The sequence below is a fragment of the Nicotiana tabacum genome, chromosome 9 (assembly GCF_000715075.1).
Source record: "Nicotiana tabacum cultivar K326 chromosome 9, ASM71507v2, whole genome shotgun sequence".
In the NCBI taxonomy this organism is placed as follows: domain Eukaryota; kingdom Viridiplantae; phylum Streptophyta; class Magnoliopsida; order Solanales; family Solanaceae; genus Nicotiana; species Nicotiana tabacum.
Genome location: NC_134088.1, coordinates 128,047,687 through 128,071,610, shown reverse-complemented (window position 1 = coordinate 128,071,610; position 23,924 = coordinate 128,047,687). Strand labels below are relative to the sequence as shown.

The following is a 23,924-nucleotide window of genomic DNA, read 5'->3' as shown; positions in this document are numbered from 1 at the left end:
ATATTATGACTATGCATGAATAATTAAAGCAGGCCACTTGTTTATATAGCATTGCGATGAAGGTGGGGGCCAGTTTAGGATATGAAATGAAAATAGAACCAACCAAATGATTAAGAAAAGCCTATAAAGTTGAGAGCTTTTAAGGACAGAAGTGAAAATATTTCAATCTTTAGACACCAACTTCTTTTAAAAAAAAAAATTTTAACTTTTACCCCCAAAATTGGGACAAACGCATGGGGTAATGTATTTGATTGCGGAAGCAAAGTCTCAGGCTTCTTGTCCTACCTAAAGCCCTACAACCCTAGCCATCAATGATATGGTTCCAAAATCAAAAGCACCTCACGCTGATTTTAGTTGGGTATACTTTAGATTATAGCCTATGCATTATATATCGAGATTGCTCGTGGCAGTAATTATTACGAAAAGCTTAAAAGGAAAAAGGTAAGAAACAATTCATTAGTATGTGGCTTTTCAAAAGTTAAAGAGGAAGTTGTGTAATTACGACAATTACTAGGAAAGCGAGTGTAATTCTATCTTACACTGATATCCTAAAAGAATTCCATGCCCTGCCTCAGTATCATACAAAATAGTGTTAGATGTCAATTTTTATTGGTTTTTACCCGAATATTTTTATTTTATTTTATTTGGGGGGGAGAAGAGGGGTAGTTTGTTTAAGACTTCGTCTTTCATTCATAGTATCATACTATGAATGAAAAGACACGCGCGAAATTAGTATCTTTTTTATTGTTATTACACTAAGCAGCTGCTTGTGGAAAGGAGCAAGCCAGCACCCTCAAAAATATAAGAAGGAACTAATTAATAGTACTAGCATTTATTATCTTTTTTCGTCGATCAGATATGGTGTACCTGGTACAAGAATGGCCAAGGTAAATATAATAAAACCACGCACACTTGTCAAGTTACAGTTGACCAAACCTTTTAAACGACAATGTCCTATTATTAGAACAGTAAGGATCTTAAAGGGGGGGAATTTTGAGTAAACATAAAAAACCCCGACTATTAGACATGAAAAAGCTGAAAACCCCAACTTTTCTTCTAAATGATGGGAAGAACACTTACAACTTTCACGGAAAAAATGATTTATTATCGACGTTTTTGCTCAAATTCAACTTTCTCAGGCAAAGGCAACAATCCTGGCTCAAAATTGGCGAACTTTGTGTAATAATCAACTCAACCACTCTTCATGAAACTATTGTTGAATCTTGAGGACTGGGAAAGCAATAACATCGCGGATGCTTGCAGAGTTTGTCAGAAGCATTACTAGCCTGTCAATGCCAAGTCCCTGAAAATGGATGTCATCCTTTAGTTTAAATGATTCAAATAATAAACAAGTTTATGAGATACTTAGTTTTTTGCTGATCCAAAATTTTGAATCATACAGTGTATAACCAGAATATCGAGCAAACTGTATCAAAACATGGTGCATTTGACAGAATGTTTCAATTGTCCTGTCTTGTAAATCACCAAAAACTAGAAGTTTCATTTGTGGGCAAAACTATGCATTTAAGGAGAAAATTTAGTTACTATCACATAGACATAGTTGTCCATTTTGCTGGATATTTTATAATATGGTTACAAAAGGATATAATCTGTGTAAGACGAAATACAGGTAAGCGGAACACCAAAGGTAGCTGCACCATTTAGTAACTATGAATTCCATGAAAGAGATTGGCTCAACATACCATTCCAGAAGCTGGAGGCATTCCATATTCCAAAGCTGTGAGGAAGTCTTCGTCAAGAGTTACTTCATACGAGTCATCATCATCATCTTTGTTCTCTTGTCCCTCTGAACCAGCCTTATTTAAAACTGATGCCGCTTTCTTCTCATTATGCTGCTTCACTTGCTCTTCCAAGCGTCTTCTCTGCAGCAAGTTACAACAGAACAGTAAATCTTGTTCTGCATATATAAGCAAGTTACAAGGCTTGAATGTATTACAGCATTGATATGTTTTCATATGTAAATGAGCTTCCTAGTATATATATAGGAATTTCAATAGATTATAGTGGGTTTCAAATGGTTCAGCTTTCCTGCGTTATTGGAAATCCCACCTAATATGGCTATATGAGAAGATGTTCATTGATTCAAATCATAGAAGCCCCAGATTTTGCCCACCAACAATTCATGCCAAGCACGGGTATAAGTATTGGTAAGCAAATTTGCAACCGGAAGGCCTAAAAGAAGCGCAACAAAATGATATATTCGATCCAAGCAATTCTCACAAACCAACTAGCAGAGATTCTTAGAACAGCTGGAGTAACTCCAAGTAAGAAGCATGATAGGATGTAACAGGAATTGTGTCTGGGATAGAGTGGTTTCCCTGTCCTATCGGTGGTATAAGGCCATATGCTCTTTCATGATATTCTATTGTACCCATCTTGAGCTATCTTTAAAGAGATTGGAAAGCCCTAATAAAACATTCTGTTTAGCTTGAAGGACATAACCACTTCTTTCTACTCTTCTTCCTTGAGAATAAAGCCTTCATCTTTCTATCGCCAAAACATAAGTTCCGAAGCAGGGAACTCAAATCTAGTAGATTTTGCTAGCTTGAAGAACCCAGACTTCTTTATAAAACTCTTCTTCCATGTTTAAAAGAAAATTCTTCATCTTTTAACCCCAACACAAAAGGTTTTATGCACAGAAATTCAGACCCAAGGAATTGCTCAATGTAAACTTGAAATGCATCCTAAGTATGAACTCTTCAGCAAGAGAAAGCACATGTGCCTGCCTTTTTCCAATGATATCAGCTTACACTCCTCTGCACGTCTAGAAACACAAAAGTGAATCAGGAAAGGACATTTCACAACCAAAAAGATTGTCATTGTCCGCTGTCATTGCCTTGATTAAAGCCAGTATCCGTCTCTCAAAGAATTGGTGAAAATTCTAAAAAGAAAAATCATCCACCCGTTGTATAGGAATTGACAATCCATCATTTTGATAATATGGTGGCAAGAGATTCTTTCGCTTTATCAAATTAAAACATACAGACAAGCAAGCAGTTTCAAGATTTCAACACCAGAATACCTGGTCCAGAGGATCAGTTAATTCTGAGAAGGCATTCGCTAGCTCGCGACCACAAATGAATAGCTCGAATCTCTCAGTTAAGCCTGAATGCCTGAAAAAACAAACATCATGTAACAAGAAAGTCGATGTGTATAATAGAAGTGAAAAATAGAAGCAGCTTCCTTTTGTAATATATTACACAATCCAATATTCATTTGAAACAAAACATTACAAGATCCAATCTTAACTTCAGGAAACTGACAGCGGAAAAGCTCTAACGACATCAAGAATCAGCATAAAGAGTGCTTATACCAGAATCCATATCATTTAAACAACCTAAGAAACTGAATAGCAGAAAGGACAGCAGAGCATCTTTTGACAAAGGAAGATCGCATTGAGTTGAAGCAAATGATACATGGAAGCCAAAACTACTAGACATGACCTCAAAAATTGTGTTCTGCCAAATATAATGTATTGGAGATTTCAGTATCAAACTCAAATATTTAGAAACATCTCAGAAAGCAAAAGCCAGTAACTTTTACTTGTAACAGAAGTACAAGAGTGAGTGATAATTCAGAAATTGATCATGACGTCAGAACTTTCATGTAATAAAGAAGTGATTAAAGACTGACATTCACACAAAGCAGCGAGGGACTAGTCATCTAATCCTAGGAAAATGCAGCATTAACTCGAGAAACGAAGGTGATCTGAAACGAGCTTCATGTATTATTTCAGATGAATGTACTTTACCTCGTGTAAATGTTCTTTCCACAACCATAAAGATGTCCAGGAAAGAAGGTTTCAGACAAAACAACCCCCCCCCCCACCACCACCACCACCACCACCCCCAACACACACACCCCACCCCAAAATGAAAATGTGAGTTGTGTAGTATATGTTGGTGGGAACATGTGGAATCATTTATTGACTTATGTGTATTTGGAGCACAAAAAAAAAGGAGCTTACCCAGTGCACTCCAAGTGTGAGGGTAAGGGGAGAGTGGTGTATACCCTATGCCTCCTTCCATCTAGAACTAGTGACCTAGAGATCTCCATTTTGGAACTGTCTGAAGAAGGAACTAGGTAATATTTTGAGACATAAAGAGTATCTCCTTTTTTTGCTACATCCTTTCGTTTTCGTTCTTATTTGGTAGACAATTTATCATTTTCTTCAACTATTAAGCACATGCTGCCTTAGAAAGATCCTTGATGTTTAAAAAAAGATATCTGAAGAGAGCACCCCCAGGTAAGTTGTTTCAACATTCAAAAGAGAGCCAAAAGAAAGGTCCATTTGACTGCTAGTGTGAGAATTCAATTGATGGTTCAGTACCTTCTATGTGGTTTGGCCAGTGGAGATATTTCAATAGGATAGTCCAAGACAAAAGTCGGTTGTAGAAGCTTTGGTTCTACTATCATCTCAAAGACCTGAAAATGGTTACAACACAAAGCAAATTCACATTAACAAACCAGCTTAACCAATAAGGTGCTCTCGCATTGACATGTGGTTTAAAGCTGCTAATTCTATGTATCTGCAGAAGGGAACATCAAAGATTCTAAAGAACACTATTCAACCTCATTAAGCAAATGGCCAACAGAAGAGCATGCTTCAATTGAACCCTTATCCAGATCATCACCAAGAATATCAATCGCTTTACGAGTATGTTCTTTAGCAGCTTTAAGATCATCACCAAAGTTATTAAAATCAATCCCGGTAGCTTCTCTCACAAGATTATGCATTGTCTCCCTCCTCCAAGGTCTTTCCAAGCAGATCTCCACACCCTGCAAGAAAGCATGAAGTTTGATTCCTTAGATTAAAGTTTAACAGGTAATAGGGGGAAGAAAAGAAATACCAAAAGTGAGAACCAAAACCTATTAAGCATCAAACTAATGATTCACTAAAAAGTTAGTTCAACCCAGTAAATATATGTAACTGGACCATGTATCCATAACCAGTGCTAAATCATTTTACACATTCTCCAAGTAAACATATGCAGCACATCAAAAGACATGACGTGGGATCCCCAGAAAAGATCAAATAAGACAAGATGCTTTGCTACAACTCAAGGAAACAGGTCAGACATGTGGAGAGCTGTCAACCCCAAAGAGTAACTAAAAATGTTTAACCGGCCATCTTTGGGCCAAAATTATTCTGCCGTTCAAAATTATTTTGTTATGATGAGAGAATATTATATCACGGCGCACAAGATGGTCGAATACGGAAGATCAGCACTAGGAATGGAAACTCAACAGGTGCCACACAAAAGCATGTAATTCCATTGAGAAAGATGAAGTTCACATGATCCCTCCTATTTCTCAAGCGCATCCTTATAGCCAGATCAAGGAAGAACTAGGTTGGCTTCCAAGGAATCTAAAAGAACAACAAAGCCAGATGCTTGCACGCTCAATCAATTCTCAATATTAGGTCCACAATATAAGAATGGTTGCCACACCTATTCCTGTAAATGACTAGTTAATAGAAATCATCATGACAGAGAAGATACATGAATGTGCAAAGAAGAATCACCAATTTCAAACACTACTGAAGAAGATTATCCAGAGGAAATGGTACTCACCTGATAATCAATTAAAAGTTTCCCATTAACTGCTAGGGCACATCGTGTCACCATCTCTTCTGTCATATTCATCATGCTTTCATAGTCCGAGTATGCTTCATACATCTAAAACCAACAATTGAAATGATTAATGATCAATTTGCAGGACAATAATTTGATTATACATTCTACGAATGGATTTGTAAATTCGCTTTAATGCCCCATAAACCAAAAATAAGAAGTCTTTTGACAAAGAGCTGTTACCTCTATGGTGGTGAATTCAGGATTATGTCGAGTTGAAATGCCTTCATTGCGGAATATACGGCCAATTTCATAAACTTTTTCGAATCCCCCAACCTACAGTTACGTAAGAAATATGGACTGTTACAAAGAAATCAGAAGAAGCACAGCTCTTCCAGTAAGGGGGAAGGAAAATACAACAGAATCCTTTCCCTTCTTTGTCCTATGTGCACATATGCACACGACTAATCATGGTTCCAGCATCTACTCATACTTTTACATTTAGCTCCAGGAAGAACTAAATAGTTAAAGTAGTCTCATGTGAACATCTTCTGCAAAAGAAATTATAATGGCAAGTTGGCAACTACAGGGAAAGCTCACCAGCATTCTCTTCAAATGAAGCTCTGTTGCAATTCTCAAATAAAGATCCCTTCCAAGAGAATTATGATATGTAATAAATGGCCTAGCTTCTGCACCACCAGCTGCTCCCTAGTAAATGAAACTGATTAAACAAATGAGAAATAATGTGATCTTAGAAACAATAGAAGTCCAAATCCCCCAAAAGGGGAGGAAAAGAACATAGATGCTAAAGTTACAAATAATACAGTTTTGTGTATGTATATATCAATGCTTTTTTATTTTTATTTTCCTATCTTTCCTCTCTATATTCATCCTTAACTTGATGGATCCGAGAGGGGTTTTTTTTTTTTTTGGGGGGGGGGGGGGGGGGATGTACAGAAGAAAGATGAGGACCAATAGATAGAGACAAATAGGAATAACCGAATTTCTAGTTTTTACACTAACAATTTCTAGTTATTCCCTTAATTTCGAACACTTTCAAAAAATGTAATCACTTCATATTTCAACAATGCACCACTTAAAATTTGATCAACTTGTAACTACAACTGTCCATGGCTACAACAATGCACTTCCCCCAGGTTTTCATTCAAACTAGTGGTTTTCCTGCTAAACAACAATATTTGTTTACTCATTGAGAAGGTGGATGATGATTGTTTCATTTTGCTCTGCCCATTAACCTATTTTCTAATTAATCCAATCATGTAATTCTACATCTTATCTCAAAAAGAAAGAAGATTAATGAGTGATAGAGAGGAAGATCTGGATGTAAAATAAGAGCAGCTGTTTAACTTGGGCCAATCCTTACAGGAATGACCTATTGACCTACAATTAGCTCAACAGGAGCTTGGAACAGCTTCAAAGGCTTGCACTGAATAAGTGCAAGGCAGAAATAGCAAGGGAAAAAGCTAACACAACAAGAGATGACTAAGCACAAACAACATCCCAACCAAGGGCTTCAACAAGCTAGAGAACCGAATAACAACCAATGTGCGCTTGGTTAAGCACTAGGTACTGAAGTAGTTATTGGTCATATGCAAGTATACAGTAGCTTAATTTATACAGGTAACTACAAAAGGAGCTTCTGGGATTTTTGATTGTGCACACACTGCAGCTTAATTCTTAAAGTATTTACAGTATTAAAAAAGTGCCTCTAAGGTAATCATGAGGATGCAGTGCACAAAGGATAATAAAGTGCTTATGCGAGAGTAGATGTGATTTTGAGGACTCTAGGAGGGATTCCTAGAATTCCAAAGTTCTCCTACCTTCTTGCCCACAACTATTACTATTGTGTGATCTAAATCTAGGACCCAGTTTGCAAATCTCATTTGCATGCATATTGCACTAACAAAGTGACTTGTAACATTAAGACGCTAAACCCTAACACAATAGCCTTGTCATAGGCTCATGGCCCACTAGTAAGGGAAGAGATTAATAAGGAGAGAGGATACAGCTTTCCCCTACTCTTCAGTATGGTCCCTAAAGCTCCAAGTTTGGCTGGAAGCACCAAGGTTTATCCTTACAGCTGAGAACTTGAGAGAAAGAAGTATGACACACACAATCTGCTCATATGCGTACAAGAGATTGGGAGGAGTCGTGGATCTCTCGCTGGTGCAGTGTCCGGGTAGCGTACCACCAGAAAAGATTTGCTAATCAGCTCGGCTTTGAGAAGGAGAAGTGGAGCTTAGCAAGTAGTTCCTCTAACTCTTATGTGGACAATCTGGATAAAGAAATAGAAGGGCTTTCGAAGGGATGGAGAACTCTTCTTTACAAACTAGGGGGTCCTTATTTTCTATAAATTTTTGGTGCACATATATGATTTCAGATAGTACATATGACTAGGTGCAATTCCCACAGAATCACATTTTTGTTTAGATTCTCTACTTTTTGCATGCCACTTGTATAGGGAGAGTTCTTGCCACTAAATCAATTCAATAGTTACTTTATTGAAAAAGGAAGAGATTAACCTAGGTCTCATCTAACTCCTTCCATTAAAAGATATTTATGGGGATTGGTCGGTACCTCTTTCTCGTATCAAGCAATACCAGTTAAAAAACCTATATTCCCTGAACAACAGGAGCAACCATTCTGCTGCATCTAACACTTGGAAGCAGTGGTGGAGCCACATGTATTCAAGGGTGTCAATTGACACCCCTTTGCCGAAAAATTACACTGTATATGTAGGTAAAAATTCTTGATTATGCATATATACTATATATTGACTCCCTTTGGCTTCTTCATTGGTTTACTTCTTTATATTTTGACACCCCTTAATAAAAATTCTGGCTCCGCCACTGCTTGGAAATTTACAAAAGCAAATATTATAACACTGAGAGCATAATATACTATTTCATGGAAGAGTAGCTCACAAGCTTCATGAGAAAAAAAACACTAAAAAGGAAAAATAAATCACAACTAAATAGGAGATAACATTTGCCCATACAACCAAAAGGAAATTCACAAACCTGGAGAACAGGTGTTTCAACTTCCACAAAGCCAAAAGATTCCACTGTCTTGCGTATTTCTGATACAATCTACTGAAGGAAGGATTAAATCAGCACGGAATCTAGTGCATATTTTCAATAAGAAAAGAAGAAAAAATATTATGCATTTACAACATTCATTGTACTTAACCTTATCAAAAAAAAAACATTCATTACTGCCCATTGCAACAGAAGTTCTAGAGAAAGTAGCACTATTAGTCTACTACACAAGTCTCCACCATAGGTAATTCAAGAAAGACAAAACAATATAGCATTAATCAGCAAAAGGCTATCTGAGGTTAACTTCATGCGAGAGATTATCACAAATTACTTAAGGGAAGATTCAAACAAACAATGCCAAGACAATATGAACTGAAAGCATTTTCCTTTATACTACAAAATTCCAAGTATAGTCTTGTAGATTTGTGCTTTATTTGTTAACTGTGGTTATAAGTGCATTATTTGAAAGATGACAACTTTGCTATGAAAATATATAAATATCATGAAAGCTACAATAATAAGCTGAAAGTAGCTTAAAAGTTAGAGCTTGAACTGAGCTCTTTATAGCTCATGATCTCTTTATAGCTCATGATCTGTAATATTTAGACACGTCGATCCTCAACAAAGCAGAGGCTTTAAAAAATCAAAAGAAGAGACAAAAGAAAAGAACCCCGTTCACTGATGACGAAAAAAATACCTTATCTATATCATTCTTTTAATAAGTCAGATCTCATTTATATGATTTACTACATGCATTTCTGAAATCATCAATCACCAGCGGGGAAAATAAATGCATGTTTAAAAGGAATGTTTAAAGTTCCAGCCTGCAATATTACCCATAATAACAAAATTACATTATGATCTAGTCACCAATTGTTAAGAAATAATGAGATAAAACAGGAAGAGGATGTCGACCATCAGAGAACTAGAGACCAAAGTAATAACACAAAACTTTATGCGCAACTTAACTCCCAAAACTGATGGAGACTCCAGTCATTTTATTCTGCAAGGAGAAAATAGAAGGAAAATTTGCAGACTAACGATCACAAATTATTAACTCAGTAAATCTCCATACTGCTGGGAAAAAATAATTTACTGAAAGGTTTTTACAGTTCAAGAGGTAACCAAATGATGATAAGAGAAAGATAGTATTGTACTTTTGACATAACAGTCAGAAGAAATAAATAGCTAACTAACCTTTGCCCTCTTGCGAAAAGTATCAGCCACCTCAGGATTTGCAATCATGTCTACATACCTAACACAAGCAGCAAGGAGAATGAACACACCCTGATTTTGGAATACCAGCTATCACAATTTGCTCCATGTTATAATAGCACGTGCCTCAATAACTTTTTTAAGCAGCAGTAAAGAAAATTAGACATTTTACTGGTTTCCTCCTTGTATGCATAAGACTCACGAGAAGAAAGGCAGAGAAATGTTTGTAATAGAAGATATTCTCTCCCGAAACCCAATATTGAAAAAAGTTGTAAGATATGCCAAAGGCCCAAACCTAAGGTAGATTGCATATTTTCCTTTGCTTTAGCTACTTTAAACGATCAACTTATGTGAAAGTAAAAAAGCAAAGGCCCCACGGCTTCGGTTTAGCGGTAAAAGCGCAGCGTGTGATGTGTGGATGAGGAGCATGTCACAGGTTTGAAACCTGTCGCAAACAAAAGGCCTGGTTGTTAATTGGAGAGGAATAAAGGGTCAGGCCCTATCGATCAAGTTTCGATCCGTTCGCCACTGGCCCTCATGAATTTCTCGGCTATCAAAAAGGAAAGTGAAAAGCAAAATACAAGCAGAACTGATAGCAAGAATAAGAGGCAATGGCACCAGCCACAGATGCAGAAAACACCTGGAGAGCAACTTATAAGAGTCGCTCATGTACCATCTGCCATTATTGACCAGAGTATCTAAAGTTACTCTGGCTAAAAAACCTGTGACAATCATATTATGTATTCTAACTGAAAAGATACAAATTTAATTGCCAAATAACCCACTCTACAGAATTGCTATGATAGTTGTGCAGTTACCCTTCCAATAATGAGTCAGAAGTTGCAACTAGAAGCTTCAATCACAAACTTGTGCAAGAAAGGAAACTCACCTCTGTCGATAGCGCTTGTCTACATCTGTTAAGCCATGATATTTGTCCGGCAATGGAAGCAATGACTTTGTGAGAATCGAGAATGAGTTCACACATACAGATAGCTCCCCTAGAAAGAAAACAGTAAGAGATACTTCAATGAAAAAGGCTTCAAGACTTCATGACAACAGCTCAAAAAATAACAGAAACAAAGTTTAAGAAGATATGATTTATGTATTTGCAAAAACTAATTACTCAAAATAATGCAGGTCATTTTCAGGATTTTGGAATCATAAACCAAATCAAACAGAAGTTGCAAGCGTATACAGAATCTGAAGAACGAATTGATGCTAGTGACTAGAAGGAAGTGAATATTAAGAGCATGCTACGCCAACTACAGATTTCCATCTTAGGCCTGTATAGGATACCATAACTGTCTCATTGCTCATGTATATATCTTCTGCTTCCTTAAAAGTGAAAATGCAAGCACTGGAGATAGGATGACATCCACGGATGAGTCGGTAACAAGTGTCTAACGAACCATACACGTGGTCAAAAATATGTGTTTTGCCGAAAAATTGTCAACTTCCCTTAAATCAGGGTTGTGAAAAGCAATCGCTTCCTCACTTAAAGCGAGAAGCGAAGCGAAGCGACCCTTTACCCGCTTCTACTATATGAAGCGACTCAGGTGGACAAAAGCATGCGCTTCCCACTAAAAAGCGAGAAGCGGCGAAGCGAAGCGACCGCTTCTCTGTTTTAAAACAGCTGCCAGCCTATTTAATTAAAAAAGAAGGGTGTACAGTGTTCTTTTATTAAAACACGACCAGCAGCAACAGAGATTCTAAGTAGGGTTCCCTTTTCAACTTCAACAGAGATTCAGCAGCAACAGGTATGTGATGATTTCCTCCTCCTCCTCCTCCTCCTCCTTTCATTGTTTCAGCGTCCAAATAGCAGCGAAATGCTGGCGAATATTTTTTTTTTTACCTTCGGTTCTTCTTTCTTAGTCTTCTCCTCTTCGTTGAAATGCTGCCCAGTTCTTCTTTCATTGTTTTTATGCTGCCCAGTTTTTAACAGAATGGTATACTGCCCTTCCTCTTATTTTTATATCCTTTATTCTTAGTTCTTATTGCCTTTCTTATGTGTTATGTAGTTGTTCTTTTAATGACAATCTTGTAGAAGAATAGGATGCTCATTTTGTGCTTTAATTAATGCTACTCTTTAGTTTTTACATTGAAGTATTGAACATTTGCTTACAGTTACATGTGTTGTCTATGTAGTATTTATTTTAATATTTTTTTTTTAAATTCCGCTTCACTTCAAAAAAGCGAGCGCTTCGCTTCTCGCTTTAAGCGAAATGGGGGTTGTCGTTTTTCCTCGCTTCACGCTCTTCACAACACTGCCTTAAATAAATAAAAAATTGATACATTAAATACCAGAGAAAAGAAAATTTAACTATACCTGCATTATTCTTCTAGACACAACTTTCTCTTCTATTTTATTCTTTTAGAACACAAAAATTAAATATGACCTTACATGTTTCTTAACAAATACTCTATTAAGCAACTCATATTTTAACTCCTCTTAATATTGATGCCAAGTCGAAAGGGATAAACAAATTGGACAGAGTGTACCAAAGTACGTATGTAAAACCTGCAAAGAAGTAGTCTTTATTCCTAGCTTAAATTTGACATGTTCTTTGATGTAGGGCAGCACTTAATCTAATAGATCTCTCATATATGTTCATCTCTAGGGTTGTAAGCAGCCTACTAAGTGGTCTCCTATGTACTGGGCTTTTTAACGTTCTTGTAACTGTCTTTTGTCTCGAAGCCCATGTTTATTCAACTTGTGCTTTTTCTTCACCTGAGCAAAGATATTGCCAAAAGAAGAAAAAAGACAGGAAATAAAAGAAAATTCCTCTCTTGATTGCAGCCAGAGAGATAGCAAAGAAGATGGGCATAAATCAAACTTTTGCTACACATATACCCCTGATGTGTCCTCCACTCCACATGCCTTCAGCATGTCAAGAAGAAGGCAACATTTTCTTATCGGGTTGCAAGCTCTAGTAGGATTTTAACCACTTATTTCTTCATTGCTCCTTCACGTCACAGATCTGGAGCCTCTTTTTGAATGTTCGTGGAGTTGCATGAACTATGCCTAAGACTGCAAAAGAGCTGCTGTTGGGCTGGAATTTACAAGGTCTGGGGAACGAAAACAGGAAATTTGGACCACCATTCCATCAGTAATTTGGTGGCTCATTTGAAAAGAAAGAACAAAGTGGAATCTGTAGTTAGCACTAAAAACAGATGTATAGCTTTGTTATTTTTTTTTGGTGCAATTGGTCTACTGCAAATGACATAGATGACATGGTTGATTTCTTGAGCTCATTACACAATCTGTAGTGTAGCTATCTCTTGTAAACAGTGTTATCAAAGGCTTAAGCCCTAAAGCGAGGCTCAAAACATGTTGAGTTTCAGTGTTGTCATCAAGGCTCTAAGGCATATTTTTCCTGGCCAACGAGCGTAATCCTGAAGAGGCGACACTAAACAATTGATATTTCACTTTATCATAAAAAAAAATTCAATTTCTTTGTCCATATATTTGGTAATGCTTACAGATATTAATCTTGGACGACACATACATATTTGTTGTTTTTCTCCATTTGCGGCTTTCTTCATTAAAGCCCACGCTTTATTTGAGCTTTACGCTTAAAGCCCCAACAGACCTTAGAGCTTTTTTTCACTTTTCGCCTTTGATAACACTGCTTGTAAATATTTTACAGCACTTGTTGCTGTATTTCAATGAATTACTTTTACCAATCAAAAAAAAAACTCTAGTAGGATTTTAAAATTTTCAGCGGATAATGGGCAAAGCCTGCTCTTATTTTACGACAGTAGGGACGATTGCTTCCATTACTTATCAGAAAGACTCCAAATTCTCCTTTTGGTGCTTCAACTTTGTAATCTTTCCTATCCTTTAGGCGGGGTTAGGTTTTTAGGAGGACTTGGTTACATAGGAAGGAGATCCAAACAAACAATAAGATGAAAATGAAGAGGCGGAGAAGGATTCACATATTTCGCAACACTACCAAAAGCAACAAAAAAAAAGGTGCACAAATGTCTTTATCAACCAAATATGTGATAGGTATAAATTGTTCAAGGATCTAAACTGTTGAATACAGAAGCAAGTGAACCTATTCATAGAAGAAATAAGAATGGATGTCAAAAGTAGAACCCTGATGGGCATAGACATGAAATTACCTTTCTCTGTGCGCTTGATTGAACCATTTGCCCCCAATATATCACCAACATCAACAAGCGTCTTCAATTGCTCAAACTGATCATTTACAAGCCTTTCCTTCTCACAATAAAGCTAAAACCAACATTAACTTATTTCAGTAGAATGCAACATTTTTCTATTTGAAGATTGCTAAATTTAAAGGTAAAATATCAATGCTAATTCAGAAATACAAGAAAATCTCTTATAACAGGATCTAGCAATATATCCCAAAGAGGTTTCTAACATGTAAAATGTTAACTGAACCTGAAAAATTCAAGCAATTGCAATCTCAGTTTCTTGAGCACAAAAATGCTAAGAGCTAGATAAGAAGCACATGAGATGTGCTGTTTAAAATGAATAAGCAGTTGAAAACTTCGCACATCAAACAGACGATAGAAACTATGAAGGACTGAAAGTATCCCTGAGACATGTCCGTAATCCATATCAAGCACTCACTCAGGCGATTTCAACAAATCTAGAAAAGAAACCAATTACTAGAACCATCAAACATATTTAAATAGATGTCTTAAAAATTTGTATATTTATAGTAATGCAGCACTATGTTGTTTGTATAGTAATGCGGCACTACAGCTATTGACTCTCTACCTCCATTAGGTAAGGGTAAGGTCTGCGTTCAGACTACCCTCCCCAAACCCCACCTGTTGGGAACATACTGGGTTTGTTGTTGTTTGTATAGTAATGCGGCACTACAGCTATTGCAGGCTTGCAGCAAGTAGACAGCAAGCAACGTAAAGTATCCCAAAAGCAAAAAACAGATAAAGTAGCCTATGGCAATATTTTATTTTATTTTGAAAAGGTAATGTAAGAATATGGCAAATATAAAAACCTGAATCATGCCAGAATCATCTCTTAAAGTTAAAAAGGCGAGCTTTCCAAAAGCTCTGCGAGCGACTATTCTTCCTGAGACAGAAACATAATCATTTTCACTATTCGACTCTTCACCATTTCCTAAATTCTTATAAATCTCTTGCAGTTGACCAGCAGTGTGAGTCCGGTCCCACTTGTAAGCATAGGGCTCCAAGCCATTGCTTCTCAGCTCTTCCACCTGCGAGTAAGCAGAAGACATTAGATTTGAAGATGAAATTGAAAGTTTACATTGGACATGGAATAAAGCCAGTCGAAAACGAAAAATGAAAAGATCAAGTAGTTGCTGGCTTTTGCTGGTACTAAACCACCATTAGTGGGAAAGATTAATGCAAAAATATTTTAATCCTTATTAAGTCTTAGGTAAAGAATGTAAGATAACTTCCATTACTCAGGGTGCTTGCCTTTACATGCTCTGAACTATGATGATGCATAAAATCTCAAGCTACGTTCGACAAGCGTGCTTTCATAAGACATAGTTACATCAATACAAGCTTAGATCTACCATGCATCTTGGTGTCCAAAGTCAGTTAGAAACTAGCATACGTGCTCATAATAAAACCAATATTCATAAAGACTTTGACGTCAAGATATCCACCAGGTATTGAGGTCCAAATGTTTTCTTTCCAGAGAAACTAGCATACGTGCTCATAATAAAATCAAGATTCATACCCAGAAATTTAAATAGGTTCACAAGTGATCCTTTTACCCCAATAAAAAGAATAGTTACAGATGGAAACTCTATAGCTAAGTACTCCCACCATCCCAATTTATATCACTTCTTTCAATTTATAACGTCCCAAAATGTTTTGACACCATTCCTTTTCTATAAAACAGGTATAAATTTTCAAAAATTCAATTTAATTAGACCATTCAACATTTTCTATAACCTTTCATATCAAACTAACTTTTAAACCATTGCTTCAATATTTTCCACCATCATTATTATTATAATATATGACTTGAACTTTGTACCCAATCAAACACCGTCAAATGGAATGGAGAGAGTGACTAGTTGTGAGAGGGTGTTTTACTGGTAAAATATAACTTTTAAATGGCCCCAAGTACGTCAAGAAAGCATTTCTTCTTATTCAACTTAGGATTATTTTTCTTGATAAGATAAGTTAACAAGACTCAGATTGATTATCCCCTCCTCAGGAGGTGTGATAAGGGGTTATGCGAGGATTGTAAGGTGATCCCGAGTGAGAACCTCGCGACACAACATAGACTTCTGGTGATGGACGTCGGTATCTAGATAAAGAGGAAGAAGAGGTTTGTACTGGGTCAACCGAGGATCGGGTGGGGAGTTTTGACTAAGGACAATGCGCAGGAGTTGGAGAGGCGGTTAACGGCTATGGGGGCCTGGAAGAGTAGTGAGGATGCTAGCATTATGTGGACGGCAACGGCGGAATGTATAAGGGAGGCGGCGAGGGAGGTGTTAGAGATCTCGAAGGGCTACTCTAGCGGGCACCGAGGCGACTGGTGGTGGAATGACGTGGTCCAGGGTAAAGCGGAAGCAAAGAAAGCTGCATACCTTAAGTTAGTGGAGAGCACCGACGAGGAGCAGAGGAGAGCGAACAGAGAAAGATATAAGGAAGTTAGGAGGGAGGCAAAACTAGCGGTCACGGAGGCTAAGACAGTTGCATTTGGTCAGCTGTAAGAGGAACTGGGGGCCAAAGGCGAGTACAAGAAGTTATTTCGGCTGGCCAGAGCGAGAGAGAGAAAGGCTCGTGACCTGGATCAAGTTAGGTGCCTCAAAGACGAGGAAGGTCGTGTATTGATGTAAGAGGCCCAGATTAAGCAAATATGGCAGTCGTACTTTTATAAACTGTTGAACGAAAAGGGGGACAGAAGCATCGTGTTAGGGGGATTGGGGCACTCTGAGAGTCGCCGAAACTTTAGGTACTGTAGGCGTATTAGGGTTGAGAAGGTCGTGGAAGAGATGCGTAAGATGAGTCGGGGCAAAGCGACCGGACCAGACGAGATCCCAGTAGAATTTTGGAGGTATGCGGGTAGAGCACGCTTGGAGTGGCTGACTAGGCTGTTTAATGTTATTCTCAGGACGAAGAGGATGCCAGATGAGTGGAGGTGGAGTACGCTGATTCCGTTGTACAAGAACAAAGGTGATATCCAAAATTGTAAAACTATAGGGGTATCAAGTTACTGAGTCATACCATGAAAGTTTGGGAAAGGGTGGTAGAAGGGAGGGTAAGGAGGGCGGTGTCTATATCAGAGAACCAGTTCGGGTTCATGCCGGGTTGTTCTAATACGGAAGCTATCCATCTTATTAGGAGGTTGGTGTAACAGTACAGAGATAGGATAAGGGATTTGCACATGGTGTTTATTGACCTAGAGAAGGCGTATGACAAGGTCCCTAGGGACGTTCTTTGGAAATGCATGTAGGTGAAAGGTGTACCGATAGCTTATATTAGGGCGATAAAAGATATGTATGATGGAGCTAAGACCCGGATTAGGACAGTGGGAGGTGAGTCAGAGCCTTTTCCGATGGTTATGGGGTTACACCAAGGATCTGCGCTCAACCCGTTCTTATTTGCCCTGGCGATGGACGCACTGACACACCATATTCAAGGGGAGGTGCCTTGGTGTATGTTGCTCGATGATGATATAGTTCTGATTGATGAGACGCGAGGCGGCGTTAACGAGAGACTGGAAGAATAGAGGCAGGCCCTGAAGTCTAAAGGTTTCAAATTTAGTAGGACCAAGACGGAATATTTGGAATGCAAGTTCAGCGACGTGTCGGGGGAAGCGGATGTGGATGTGAGGCTTGACTCACAAGTCATCCCTAAGAGAGAGTTTCAAGTACTTAGGGTCTATTATCCACGGAGATGGGGAGATCGACGGGATGTCACGCACCGTATCGGGGTGGGGTGGATGAAATGGAGGTTAGCGTCTGGAGTCCTGTGTGACAAGAATGTACCACCGAAACTTAAAGGTAAGTTCTACAGAGCGGTGGTTAGACCGGCCATGTTGTATGGGGCTGAGTGTTAGCCAGTCAAGATTTCACATATCCACAAGATGAAAGTAGCATAAATGAGGATGTTGAGATGGATGTGCGGGCACACTAGGATGGATAAGATTAGAAATGAGGATATTCGGGAAAGGGTGGGCGTGGCTCTCATGGATGACAAGATGCGGGAAGCGAGTCTTAGGTGGTTCGGGCTTGTGCGGAGGAGGAGCCTAGATGCTCCGGTTAGGAGGTGTGAGCGTTTGGCTCTGGCAATTACGAGAAGAGGTAGAGGGCGGCCTAAGAAGTAATGGGGCGAGGTGATCAGGCAGGACATGGCGCAGCTTCAGATTTTCGAGGACATAGCCCTTGATAGGAAGGTGTGGAGGTCGAGCATTAGGGTCGTAGGTTAGGGGGTAGTCGAGCATTTCTCCTCGCTGCATCAACTAGTCTAATAGTGTTTCGTATAGGACTGCTAGCGGTTTTTGTTGTGTTTAACATTTTATTTTATTTTATTTTATTTATTTTTATTTTTTATTTTTTATTTTTTTGTCTTTCACATTTTGGCCTTTCCATTTATTTGTTGTATTTTACGATGTTGATACTATTTTTTTGGTTTCAGTTGTGGTTACGGATCTATTGTCTTTGAGCCGAGGGTCTCCCGGAAACAGTTGAGTAAGGTTTGCGTACATTTTACCCTCCCCAACCCCCACTAGTGGGATTCTACTGGGTTGGGTTGTTGTTGTTGTTGTATAAGATAAGTTAACATAAACTGCACCAAGTAGGTGCTGATACATACCTCAGCACACTTATAATTGCAGGGCACTGAGGAAAACCATATTTGCCTAATCATATGAATTTAGCAATTTACACCAAAAAGCCAAAAAATACAAGCATTTGTATTTGATCTTCTATACTGGTTCTGCTTTTCTTTCAAAACACCTTGAATTCTGTTCACTCAAGAAATGCATAGTGGGATGATAGACCCATATGCTTCTGAGCTCTTCGTCAAGCTCCTGAGAGAGCAGCACCAGAGTACTTCTTTAACTGACTTTGGAATGACCCATGTAAGCCTAAGTAAGCTTCGGAACATGTCCCAGATTCTTAGGCCAAGCATGGGAGATAGGACTATAGTGTAAATGCAGTTCCAGAAAACACAAAGGAATCTGCCTTGTTGACATTAATCAACAAGAATTACAAGTCAATACAGAATAATTGAAGCATGCAGTAATACTATGTACAACTACTAATCTGAATTCTTAAAGGTAATGGAAGTCCAATGAACCTCAAGCTAAAAAGAGCGGACAAGTTTCCACAGCTGTACTTCTGTCTAAATTAACTTATCACCTCAAGATTATATGAGGAAACCACAATAAAGATATGATCAAAAAGTGAAAGCAATGACAAGTTAAGCATAAAGGGAAATCAATGTTATCTGATCCATATGGCAGTTATTGTTATGTCAAAAATTCTTGTTAGAAAACATTTTATTACTGATCGAATAGTGTAGAAAAAGTTACAGAGGATTGCATAGCTTACCCCCAAGTATATTGGTAATGAGGCCTAGTTAATTGGATTGATTGATTACAATATAATCGATTGTAATGACGCCAATAGTATTAGAAAGCACTCCGGTGTATAATTTCCATAACTACTAAACAAGACCATTGTGATAAAGATACAATTTTTACACTGACCATAGTCACAATTTTTACACTAGTTTTTCACCTAAATTCTAGTCGTAATTGGAATGGCCATAAATTGACAAAAATTAATAACAAAAAGTGAACTTTACAAGAAACCAGTAATAGTTTCAGTAACCTTGTTGATGCGTATGGCACGAATAGCCTCTTTATCGGAAGTGGAAGTAGAAGTGCCGGAATTGGACCTACGGTTGCGGCCGCCGGCTCTACCGGTAACTGCAGCTGCAGTGGCGGCAGAAGAAGAAGAAGAAGAGCAGCAACGAACAATGAAGAAAGGAGAAGAGGGTCGAAATCTATGAGACCTAAAAGAAGCAAAGTGGATAAGTTGCTTCAACGGCTGCAGGGCTTCCATTGTCGCACTTCTCTTCTTCTTTCTCTCTGTTCCCCCTATTTATAATTTCTTCCCTGATTTTTTCATTTAAATCGAAAATACGTCTTGAAATAATTTTAATTCAATAGTATCTAAAATTGTTTTTTGAGAATATAAATTTCTTATCATGATAGGCAACTAAATACTACATCTTCAACAGAAAAAGAGAAGTTTGAAGTTTGTACATTTTTCTATTATTTGTTTTTAACAGTATATTTTTTATCGAAATAGAAATATGAACAATCTCGAATGGACAAATTAAAAAGATTACTTTTGAATTTTCAGTTTTAGTTAGCGTAGGGTATCCACTGCATTATGTTAGTCACATGAGCTAATTAACTACGATTGATGGCGAAGAAAATTATCCTTTTTAATGTTAAAATAAAATCCTTTATAACACATGTCCTTAATTTTCGTGATATATTTGTTTGATTACACACTCCCTCACCTTACTCAAGCTCGAGATGAGCAACAATGGAGGTGAGAGATATAGAGAGAGTGCATAACGAGGAGAGAGAAGAAAAATATTTGGAATGAGACAACCGACTTTATTTGATATTTGTATTGACAATATATACAAAATTGCCTAACTAAAAATGAATAGCTAAAATAGCCTCTTTACAAATTAACTAACTAGCCATTTTACAAGTATATAGCCACTGGTTACATAATTAACCATCTCAACACCCCCTCCCCCAAGTTGGTGGTGTGAAAAATACTGTCAACTTGTGCAAAACTGCTGAATGTTTAACGCCTGTTAGTGCCTTAGTTAGAACATATGCAAGCTGGTCTGTAGTTCCTACATGATGTAGTGAAATCAGCCCCTCTTGTAGCTTACTTCTCACAAAGTGACAATCTACCTCTATTTGTTAGGTTCTTTCATAGAACACTGGGTTCCTTGCTATGTGCATGGCAGGCCCGCTATCACAAAACACTGCAATGGGCTTGAGGAAAGGAACTATAAGTTCTTCAAACAATCTACTAAGCCACAACAATTCCCCCCACTACCTTTCTTAGAGCTCTATATTCAGTTTCTGCAGAAGACAATGAAATGGTATCCTGCTTCTTGGATTTCCAGCTAACAGGACTGCTTCCCAATAGTAAAAGGTAGCCACTTAAAGATTTTCGGGAATCTGAGCATGTTGCCCAGTCAGAATCATAGTAGGCCCTGATAGTATAATTTGTATCTCTAGACATGAATATCCCCAGGGTTGGATCTCCTTTCAAATATCTAAGTAGATGAAAGGCTGCTTTCAAGTGAGGTTGTCTGGGGTCATCCATGAACTGGCTCAGATTTTGTACAATGTAAGTTATGTCCAGACTAGTATTGGTGAGGAAATTGAGCTTCCCCACTAGTTTCCTATAGTAAGTAGGATCAGTCACAGCCTCTCGTTCTTTTGCCTTGAGCTTGGCTATTAGGTCTAGTGGTGAAGTAAAGCTATTGTAATCTGTACACTGATATTCTTTGAGCAAGTCAAGTGTGAACTTCCTTTGAGATATTATCACACCATCATCTTTGTAAAGAACCTCTAAACCTAGGAAGTAGTGTAGTCTGCCCAGATCTTTTATCATGAAGTTGTTATTCAGAAAAATCTTTAAGTCTTCAAACTCCATTATGTCAGTTCTTATCACCACAATGTCATCTACATACAATGCTATATAGACAGTTGAGTTTTCAGTTTTATTGTAAAACAAAGAATAGTCATACATAGAGTGTGCATAACTCCTTGAACATAAGGCTTCAGTGAGCTTAGCATACCACCGCCTATTCGCTTGTTTCAGCCCATAAAGGGATTTGTTGAGCTTGCAGACCAACTCTGAACTATCTACAGTCATGCCCTGAGGAATCTCCATGTAGACTTCATCATTTAAGTCCCCATGTAGGAATGCATTGTTTACATCCAATTGGGACATATGCCACACCTTCTTCACAACAACAGCTATCAGAGACCTCACATTTTTCATATTGACTATAGGGGAGAATGTCTCTATATAGTCATTGCATGCTTGTTTGGTATATCATTTCACAACCAGCCTAGCTTTGAGTCTTTCTACACCCTCGTCTGCTTTTTGTTTTATCTTATACACCCATTTGCACCCTATAGTTTACTTCCCAACAGGTAAGGGCACTAGGTCCCAGGTATGGTTGGCATGTAATGCTTCAAACTCTTGGTTCATAGTTGTTTGCCATGCAGGATTCATAGATGCCTCCTCATATGATGAAGGCTCACTATCACTGCAAAATGTCTCTTACAAGACTTTGGCTCTCGGGATTTAGAGCATCAGTGGAGACATGATGATGTTTAGAAAATGAAGCATTGAGAGAAAATGGTATAGGTGAGTTACTGAGAGAAACATGTGATGATTATTTCAATTTTGGAAGTGGGTGTAGATAGTCTTGTAAGTATAGTGGTATTCTGTAAGGTCTTTGTGATTTTCTTAAGGTAATGGATGTGGGGTCTGGTTGATGCCCAACTGGTGATGTGCTTTGGCTTGAAGACTGTGGTGTATTAGATTGTGGTGAGGGGGTGGAAGATTCAATTAATCCGGAGGATCTCATAGGTATTAAAGGAGTATCATGCTCTGAAAGCTGAATGTGTGTAACACTTGTGCCATCATCACTATCACAAAGATGTTTATCATTCTTAGGAGTGTGATCAAAGAAATGGGCAGGATTAAAAACAGAAGGAAAAGGTGTGTTTTCATATGATAGAGTGAAGGGAAACACACTTTCAATGAAGACAACATCCCTGGAGACATGTATCTTTTTAGTGGCAAGACTTAGGACTTTGTACCCCTTGACTCCATAAGGATAACCAATGAATATGTGTGATGTTCTAGGTTCAAATTTGTCCTTATGCACCTTTGGTACAAAAGGATAACACATGCATCCAAAGCTCTTTATGTGAGAGTATATTGGTTTTCTTTTGTAAAGTAATTCAAATAGGGATTTAGGGTGACTATGGGAAGAAGGTAGTTTATTTATGATGTAAGTTGCATACAGAATGCATCCACCCCAGTACTTCACAAGCAATTTAGATTGAAACAAGAGTGCCCTAGCAGTTTCTAGGAGATATTTGTATTTTCTTTCCACTGTCCCATCTTGTTGTGGTGTGTAGGGGCAGCTCATTTGATAGGTGATGACTTTGGATTGGAAAAATACGTTGTCAGATCTGATAGTTTTGATTTTGGTGTTGAATTGGGTTTCAACCATGGAAACAAAGGTTTTTATAACTTGTAGGGTATTACTTTTACAAGTTAGAAGATTGGTCTAGGTGCACCTACTATAGTCATCTATCATTGTAAGAAAATATTTGTAATTATCATGTGTTGTCACATGATAAGGTCCCCATATATCTATGTGGAGTAATTGAAAATTTTCAGTTGTGAATTTGATTTTCTAGGGAAATGGTAGTCTTCCTTGTCTAGCCATTTGACAAATGGAACAAAGGAAAGGTTGTTTGGATAGAAAATAGACAAGGATAGAGGAGATCCCTCTCATTTTGACAAAGGGTACATGCTCTAGCCTATTATACCACAAAATATTCATATCATAATCAGTGGATGCACAAGAACTCAGATTAGAACTCTTATTGTTATTACTTGAATTTGAACTATTTACAAAGGGGAAAGGTATACACTTATTTGTAGAAATTGAGCTATGTACAGATGAATGACTAAGACAGGGTGAATTGTGTGTGCAGTGAGTCCTATTATCAAGGCAAGAAACTGAATTGCTGGCTACAGAACCTGAGTACTTGTTCCTCAGACACTTTGGGCAAAGAAAGTACAAACCATCACATGCCTTACCAATCTCCAAAGGCCTCTTCATTAAAAGAGGCATGCAGAATGCAAAGATGATCAGTGAAGGCTACCATACTCTTGGGGTTGGAACTGGCTAGACAGTGAATAGAAATTAGATTGTATTTGAAGGAGGGTATAAATATTACTTTATGTAAGGTGATGTCAGGCACAAGTGTTGCACTATC

At 38.0% G+C, this 23,924-nt stretch overlaps 1 protein-coding gene across 1 annotated transcript; it reads right to left on the bottom strand.

The window, feature by feature from the left end:
- Window positions 1-871: 871 nt before the first annotated feature.
- LOC107829706 (lysine--tRNA ligase, chloroplastic/mitochondrial-like) lies at window positions 872-20,094 on the bottom strand. Its single transcript, XM_075222296.1, has 14 exons — window positions 19,684-20,094; window positions 14,860-15,078; window positions 13,994-14,105; window positions 10,758-10,866; window positions 9,851-9,908; window positions 8,636-8,704; window positions 6,195-6,302; window positions 5,838-5,930; window positions 5,595-5,699; window positions 4,594-4,800; window positions 4,352-4,446; window positions 3,044-3,134; window positions 1,704-1,883; window positions 872-1,303 (listed from the first exon to the last, which is right to left on the bottom strand). Exons 1-14 carry the CDS (start codon window positions 19,915-19,917, stop codon window positions 1,211-1,213), a joined length of 1,773 nt encoding a protein of 590 aa, XP_075078397.1. The 5' UTR covers window positions 19,918-20,094; the 3' UTR covers window positions 872-1,210.
- Between the last annotated feature and the right edge of the window lie 3,830 nt (window positions 20,095-23,924).